We start from the raw sequence: 9333 nt of genomic DNA, 5'->3' as shown, positions 1-9333 counted from the left end.
GTGTATTTCAATATAAATATATATATATATAAGTATGTATACATCTATATGTATATATCTATATATAATTTATTTCGGTATAAACAAGCATAATTTTGTAGACTTGTCAATTCTTGTTAGACAGTTAAAAACCAACTTTCTCGTATATTATTAACCAAACGACGGTAAGCCAGTGGTGACAAAGAGATCACTAGCACTGCAAAACTTCTTTAGAAACATCTTAAGACAGTTGTTATAGCATACTTTCAGACATTGCATAGTTTTTTAAATTTTAATCAGACCACAGGTTTGAGCAATACATATTTATGCAAAAACTATTAAATAACACACACTTAGTTTTTTTCAGAACATAAATTGAACTGCCTACTTAGGAAGTTCCCCGACACATAAAGGTCTATACTTCACATAATGTGACCAAGATATGTGAATTATACTCAAGGGGTTTATTCATTAAAGTTGTGATTGATTTCCCCACCAAATTTCTAACATTGGGACAAACACACGTACCGAGACAACAGCTTAATTATATAGATCACTATCGATATGGTGGGCGAAACTTAATCGAGTCAACCCGGCCCTAAAATATCATTGCAACTTGGCAATTTTAAATCAATCAATACATAAGCGTACACACGCTGGATGCAGAATTTTGTATTTTGAAGCCGGTAAAGAGAAGATGGCAGCCGAAAAAGAAAGGAATTGCATAAATCGAGTTTTGGTGAAATAAAAGCATGAACAAGAGTTTCAGCTGAGTTTTTGTCACGGTACTGTCTGATTCGGTGGATATTTCGAAGATAGTAGTTAGATGATTTGCAGATGGAACTAATATGCTGTTGGAAAGTGAGATTACAGACTGATGTTGCAGATTTAATTTCAACTGTACAGTATTTAGTTCAAGCGATGGAATTTATTCGGTAATGAACTAAATTTAGAGTGAAATATAATAAATTCGGTTTTTTTTTTGGAATAAGTTTTAACAAATTATATGACGAATCAATTATTCGATTTCACAAAAACAGTTTTGACGTTTATCAGAAAGCTGATTAGATGGGTTGAAAGGAAGAAATAATTGTATATCGTCAGCATACACATGGAATTGGATTTCGTGTGAACGAATGATATTGGCTACAGAAGAGATATAACGAAAATAAAAGATGTAAAGAACTTCGCGGGATACCGCAATTTTAGAATTTCGAAGTTAAAAAAGAATTATTAATACCGTATTGATGTTTTGAGTTCTAGCTGAAATGTATGAGGAGAACCGTTTAAAAACTCTGCCAGAGAAAACGAAATTATTTGACAGTCTTCGAGAAGAACTTTATGATCAATAGTATCAAAGGCAGCAGATAAGGATGAGAGCCACAGAGTAATTATTATGAATAAACAAAATAATATATCGTTCAATAATTTGTTTAATGCTGTTTCAGTACTGTGACTTGTAGGCTGATTGATAAATTTCCTCGAAAGTATTTGTGTTGAGGTAGTGAGACATATATCCACGTCTCTTTAACACTGTGAACATATCAAAACCATTGAGATAGGATTCCCAACAGTGAAGTGAATCTAAATATAACGGAATTAACGTAGCGTATAAAAAAAAAAGAAATCATGAATGAGAGAATAAAAGGCAACATTAACACCAATAATCAATTGACATGAGACCGAGTTGAAATGGAGGCCGAGTTAATATGGGTCGAGTTGACTTGGGCCAGTTTCCAATAATTAAAAGAACATACATAATTAGTTTTTAAAAAATAATTAGACTTAACTTTAGTCAGTATTAAGCAAAATCTGAAAGTGGTGTTGCTGTAAGTGTAGCTTTTATTCAGTCTTTATTTGTCCTGTATTCTTCCTTTTATGGATATTCAGTTGTAATATTATCTAGTCTGTGATTGGCTGAAAAGCTACGGAGAGCAAACTATAGGGAAATATATAATGACAAGATAAGTCATATATTACAGATAATGACATTTATACTAGCAAACGACACATTTCCATTATGATATACAGTTGATTGTTTTTACGAGGGTTTTTGCTTAAGTAATTCCGGGTGAACACCCAATGGACACATCTGCGTATTTAAAAGACTTATACTTCCTCATCGTCATTTAATAGGCATTCCCTGTACCTTTTGAACAACCAAAGATAAAATAAGCTCTTCAACATGGACATGCCAACTGGTCACTTGGTTGTGTTGCTTTTAATAGCTAATTTCCCATTGAAAGGTATGTGGTCTTTCACTATAATTTAATAATTTTGTACATGGATTTCTCCATGTTATAAAGGCGAAGGCTTTAAATAAGATTCATAAATATTACCCCATACCTCAATGCCATAAATTAGATATGGCTGAATAAAAGCATTATAAAGCATAGTTAAGTGTGTCCCATGGATACAGTGCCGTAATTAAACAAGATACCAACCCGATTTTTTTTTAAATTTGTTGTTTAATTCAATAAAATGCTCTTTAAATTTCATTTATCTTGATAGAGCCATTAATGGTTATATTTTTATTTTTTTGAATGGAAAACAATAAACTTGGTTTTATTGGTATTTATTGTTAATTTGTTGGCATTACACCAATCAATTACTTTTTGAAACTGTGTATTAATTTCATTAAGGTTTAACAGATTTCCAGATAAAGGCTTAAATAAATTGGAATCATCAACAAAATGTCTAAAATAAAAAAAAAATCACCGAGCACCGATCCCTGAGGGCACCACAACTTAATAGGTAAATTATCAGAAACAAGGTTATTTTAAGATACAAATTGAAGTCTCAGTTGCTAAGGTAATTAGAAATCCAGCGTAGCGTTATGGGTCTACCTCTTATTCCATAATAACCTAGTTTAGAAAGTAATGTATCATGATTAATTGTATCAAAAGCCTTGGAAAAGACAATAGAAATACAGAAAATAAATTTTGAATTGTCTAGATGAAATTGGAGATTATTTACCAAATTTATTAAGGAGAGTTTGATACTGATTTTTTTTCTGAACCATACTGATGTTTATGGAATAATATAAATGTTTCAAAATAGTTAATCAATCGAGAATTAAATAATTTTTCCAAGACTTTTGATAACACAGGTAGAACAGAAATAGGCTTATAATTACAAATATTGTTTTTACACCCTTTTTATATACCGGTGAAAGACAAGCAATTTCTAAAGCATTTGGAAAGACAGATTTTTCAAAAGTAAGATTAAAAATATAGCAAAGAGGCATTGGGATATGGGGTTCAGCAAGGAAAATTAATTTGGCCGGTAAATTATCATAACCAGTAGCCTTACTTTATCTAATGACGAAATCAAATTAAAAACCTCATTTACGAATAAAAATTCAAGAAAAAGAGTTCAATGTCTACAAAGGTAAGATGAAAAGTGGCATGTGGTTTTTTTTATTTCATAATCTAACTTAGAACCGATATTTGTAAAATAGTAATTAAATTCATTAATAATTTTTTTGGACAAGTAATTTCTTCTGAGTGGATGAATTTAATAGTAGAAAATTTGTCTGGTAAATCTTGTTTATTAGTTTTACGCCTAAGTAAATGATTAATTGTGGACCATGTCTTAAAGGAGTTATGTTTGTTTCTAGATAATAAATCAGAATAATGTATCTTTTTAAGAAGTGGTAAGAATATTGTAGGCTAGATAGAGAAGCCTGCTAGCGACTAAGCATAGGCCTAGATGATAGACTTTCAAAACAAAAAGATAATCGTTACGAAAAATAAAGAATCGTCCTCACTTTATGGTTTGTCAGAGAAACCCGGAAAACGAACAGTCTAGAAACTTCCTGCTTAATGTATAATGCAACTGTAAAATTGCTTGTTTTATTCAATCTGTAAAAACAACCAGAAGAATATCACAATGACAGGCGTTATAAAAACTAAAAACTACCGTCTTTTAAGTAAATTAAATAGCGCCACCAACTTCAACCTTATATCATACGACTATTTAACTAGCGCCGCCAACTTCACGTAAACACATGCGACACAACATGGCTGCTATCACCATATCAACTGATTAAACTGAATGTTATTATTGCATACCTAACACAAATACGATCGTTCTATGAACTGCAGAAACACAACTAGGCCTACTCACTATAAATAATCAAAGCTTAACTGTTAGCGATCACTATTAGGCCTAAACACTTTATTCCTATCCCTGATGATATGCAGTAATCCATTATTATCCTTTACCGTAATCCAAGCCTAATTATATAAACCTAAACCTAAACCAAGATTAAACCCTACTCATCGTTAAATAAATATTCTTACTTCTTTGGCAGGGTTTATAGCTTCTCAGGCTCTCATACTCCGCTAAATTTACATTCATTATCACTACCCATCAACAGGCCGTCACCATGATTACACTTCGTATTCGGTCTAACTCGACTGACCCTGCAGCCGCTGTCTCCTTCCAAATATGCACATTCAGCACGCATGCGCGCTACTGACAATCGTTTCATAACGAAACACTTTATCTTCTCAAAATAATACAGTGCGTTGATTAATTAACTTCAAAGTTAAGTAAATATGATTATATTATTATATTTACAATGATATATTAAAATCCCATAATTGAATTGTCCTTATAATGCGTCTATTGCAATTTTCACTTTATCCTCTCATACAATCCTAAGAACGTTCAGGGTGCGCTACTTCACAGGGGGATTCGCCCCTTGGCCCCGCCGGGGTCATACGTAATTCGCATAACGGCTCCCCCCCCCCCACCTTACAAAATCCTGGCTACGTCCCTGGGGTGTCTTCAAGAAACTTTGTGAAATATCTTTGATTTGAAAAATGTATTAGTAATACATAGTTCGAAATAAGAGCAGAGTTCATAAAGCCTCGGTCCATCATCATTGATCTTTCCAACACCAACATTCCCTAAACAGGCTGACCAAGCTGCCCTGCCATCACCGACTCGAGCATTAAAATCACCTAACAAAATTATGTTTGGTGTATTTTCTAACTACAATGTCAAGCTAATTAAAACTATTAGTCCAACGCACCCAGTCTATACAGTCGATGACAGAATAGCGCCTAACTGACTGGGGTCCTCAAGCTTAAGTCGGGCAGTAGCTATTAAATGGAATTGAAAAAATCCTCCCACCGTCGAGATCGAACTCTGGCCTCAAGTCATAAGCCAATCTGACAACATACTTACTGTATAACCGGTAAACTGACAACCTGCGTGTTGTAGTGGCCTCTCCCATGTATGCCTGGGCAAAGTATGTGACACACATCATTAGGAATCCGGCATTTCTAGTAGAACCTCGTGGAAAGGGAGACCAACACAACTAGTACATTAGCTGTAGAGGCCGCATAACTCAGAGTAAACTAAATCGTCCTAGATACTACCTTTGCTTATTTTTACGTTTAAGGGCTGCTCTTTATACAAAGCTGAGTGACCTAACTCTTACTACCAAAAGAAAAAAAGTGATAAAGCGGTAGCCCATACAAAAATGCAGAAATTTTAAACAACCACTGGGAAGAACCAATGTAAAAATCTTAAAATTGTTATTGTGATTAATGCGCATCATATCAAATTCCATTTTGTGTTCCCAACTTCATTTTATTTTCCGTCTCTAAATCAAAGTAATAACAAGATTTGCGCTCCCCGCGACCCTACGCGTAACAAATAAAAACGTCGGAGTTCAGTAAGAAAAACAAAATCATAAAAACCAACTGTAATTGCGAGCACTACACTGCGTTGTTATAGAATTTGCACGCAGAAATTGCTGAGAATACTATCTTGATGTTATAAGATATTTGCTTTAAATAAACTTAATCGTTTGTGGCGCTATCCAGATTGAGAGAAACAAAATAATAAGGGACTAGTACCAACTTTCTCAGTGTGAGTAGCTTGATCCATATGAATTTCTTGATCTCGCTTTGGTCCAAAATGCTCCAAGCGCTCATAAACAGCAGGGGATTTTTGTATCGAAATTTTATTCTAATTGCTTAAAAAAATATCCACGTCAAATTTATATTTTTTTAAATGAATGAAATTAAAAAATTCCTATCAAGAAAACATTATTATGACTAAGGGATTACAAATTAAATACAGGAATAGATTAATTGACCAATTTTCATTATAATATTATGCTAATCTTGTTCAAAATTGGAAGTAGTATTTTACATGTTTTAAGTAACATGTAGCATATATCTGATTCCTTCTGACAACTTTTTATCAGGTCTTTTTTACTTGTTTAGACAGCGAAGCAAATTGTTGTATCAAATTGTCTTCTTTGGTTATCTTGAAAAGAAGACCCTGCTCTTCTAATCAAGTTACTATGGGCTTGGTTTCGAGATATTACATACATTTTGACTGACGTTATCTTTTATGATACTAATAGTATTGTAAAGTGGATAAAATAATTCTTGCACAATTATTTTCGGAACTATTGGGCTTGGTCAACAGGATTTTTTTTTTTTGTAAATATATTCAGTTTGTAAAAGCTGTTAATAGGCAATTTTATAGCATTGCCGGCTACGTAAATTTATTAAAAGATTGAAAATTGTTAATATAAACTTACACGTACATTTCCATGGTAATAAATTATATCAAAAGCATGATATTTATTGTATAATTTGTATGTATATGTTTGTTAGTCCAGCACATTTTTTTTGGCATGTTTCATTATTATTATCAGCCTAATTGAAAAAAAAAGAAAGATTTTTTAGCAGCATTAATTAAAAAAAAAAAACTCTTTAGCTGGCAAAATCGCAAGATCATCTTGAAAAGGAATCTTGGCTTCTCTTTGATCTCTATTATAATAGCTGGATTGCTCATGTGTCCATCATTGTACAGACAAAAAGTGAAGCCACGACGCCATATGTGACATACCAGTGTAGACATTTTTTCCCATTTCATTAAATTAGGCCTAATGTTAAAATACAAATATTCTTGAAATAATATAAGTTAGCATTACACGAAATTATATCGATATGTTATTTTATGCCACAGGACGCGAGTACAAGACGAAACAAAGAAAGCAAACACCGGATTGGATGGGAACTGTCATTTTATTCAATGACGAAAAACAATTTAATATATAGATAACTCAAAACTTGTAATGGGGCAGCCACCCATTGATGTCGTTATATTAGCATGAACATTTTATAGAATGGGAACATAAGGTTGCCCCTAAAGATTAAATATAAAGAGTATATAAAAATATATAAGATAAATATATAGAATGACTATATAAGTTCAGACGGTTACATTCGACATATACTTGACACGTGATCAATACATAAATACTTCAATGGCGATTACAATATAAATCGTACATGAAGAGTTGTAAAACGTTAATTTAACAAATTAGCATCAAATCAATATACCTAAAAACTAATTAATTACTAATAATCTGGGTACACGCGCACATACCTAGTGCACTGATAAATATGGAGGGAGCAGGGGAGGTTGGCGGGAAAATCAAAGTGGTGTGCGAGGCTTGGTAGCAAAGCAAAGAGAGGATTCACATGTCGAATGCAAACTATTAAATTACCCCTCAAATTAAAACAAATATAGCGCCTCTACAAAATTGCCAGGTATACGCCCTCTCACGACATAAATTCATTTTCCTCTATTTTTTCGAAAAATGTTTTTTTTTTTCACATCTTTTAACCACTCAACACGCCTGTTTATGCAATTTACAAAAGTGCTTCTGGTGATCTTCACGTAGGTTCGAAGGTTTTGCGTGATGACGTATTTGCGACGTTTTGGGATCCCCAAAATGACGATCAGTGGGACTTCTATTATTTAGTTGGTTTTTTTTCGGTGACGATCCGAAGTACGGTGTAGATATGAGGACCACATAAAGAAAAACGTCATAGACCAGAAAGTTCATTTCACCAGAATTACAACCAGGCTGTATTACCCGACACAACGAAAATGTCGTGTTTTTTTTTAATGATATTTGATATAAAAAGTAGGAAAAACTAAACAATTTAAGTTACATTCTATATATTTATTATAGTTTATACTAAATAAAATGTTCTACTTTTGTAGATGCAGACCCACTCATCCTTTTTGCAGACCTTCACACCGTAAATGAATATGACCCACTTACGGGGGAATACCGTACGATCGCAGAAAATCAACAAAACGCCGTGGCTTTAGACTATGATTTCAAGACAATGCAGGTATACTGGTCAGACGTGTCAACGAATCAGATCTATCGTACTAATGTCAATTGCAATGGTGTACCAGAGGTTATTGTAACTGGGGCTAACATACCTGATGGAATCTCTATTGACTGGGTCTACCGTAACATTTACTGGACTGACACGGGAACAAATTCCATTGAAGTTGCAAGCCTGGACGATCCAAACAAACGTACCAAACTCATTTATGATAATTTAGATGAGCCAAGAGCTATTACTGTAGAGCCAAGAATTGGGTAATGTCACATACTTGATAGTCATATGTTTTAAAATGATAACGTCAGATAACAGATACATGAATACATATCACATAAGCTGTAATTGTAAGTTATTACAAATTTAATTAAACCTTTATTCGGCTCTTAGGGGGAAACTCTTTTGTCTATGATTTCGCCTTAACGTCGCTTTTGGAAGGAATGGCGAACAAACAGAAATAAACACGTCTCTCAGTTGTAGTTTGGTCCGATGGTGAATTTGACTTTTATTGCAGTTAACATAGCACTAATAAAGAGGACAGCGACGTCCTTCAATCACATAGCAGTAATGGCGGGGAATGTAAACAGAATTATGAGAACGCTTCTATCAATGTAGAGCTCTCGGCGACATACACGATAAACAATAACGGACATAGGATTTAAAAACGACGCTTAAAAACTACAGGATGGATTATAAACACTGAGGGCGGGCTATTCCCTGTAGCATCCCCACATTCCCCTGCTTAAATTAAGTTTGTCTTCAAACGTAGGAAAAAACTTAGCTTCATTATATAAAGATATTACATTATATTGTATATGTTTAAATAATTTACAGTCGATTTAGTACACTTAATCATCAATGGCGGTTAAACGTTGAAGTCTTTTGTCGCTAGAGGATTGCATGGATTGACATCTTTGGTTAAGCAGCTTTCTCTGTAATCTGGTGCTACGTCTTGGTGCCTCATCTAAACTTTCATCATCGGAATCTGATTGCGAATATGAGCAGGACTGTTCTTCATACGCTCTCCAAATGTTTCCTCAAGTGTCTCCAGGATACTCTCTGGATCATTCATCCTTACATTCCTAAGAGGTCTCTGAGATCTAGTTCAGAATCTCTACTTGCTCATTCCACTCGCCCGTCGACAAAGCATTATGGTAGTCGTTCTTTTTCTTGGGCT

General features: G+C 33.8%; 1 protein-coding gene across 1 annotated transcript in view; it reads left to right on the top strand.

Annotated features, from left to right (window-relative positions):
• The first annotated feature begins 2128 nt into the window (after positions 1-2128).
• Positions 2129-9333, top strand: part of LOC117119636 (MAM and LDL-receptor class A domain-containing protein 1-like) — a 25510-nt gene continuing 18305 nt past the window's right edge. The window contains exons 1-2 of the mRNA XM_033264468.1: positions 2129-2225; positions 8026-8416. Of these exons, the coding sequence (XP_033120359.1) occupies positions 2165-2225; positions 8026-8416 (452 nt within the window). The 5' untranslated portion in view covers positions 2129-2164. The remainder of the gene's footprint in view (positions 2226-8025; positions 8417-9333) is intronic.

The sequence above is a fragment of the Anneissia japonica genome, unplaced genomic scaffold (assembly GCF_011630105.1).
Source record: "Anneissia japonica isolate Jap-2015-1 unplaced genomic scaffold, ASM1163010v1 scaffold287824_len104088_cov138, whole genome shotgun sequence".
In the NCBI taxonomy this organism is placed as follows: Eukaryota; Metazoa; Echinodermata; class Crinoidea; order Comatulida; family Comatulidae; genus Anneissia; species Anneissia japonica.
This window is presented reverse-complemented; position numbering and strand designations above follow the sequence as displayed.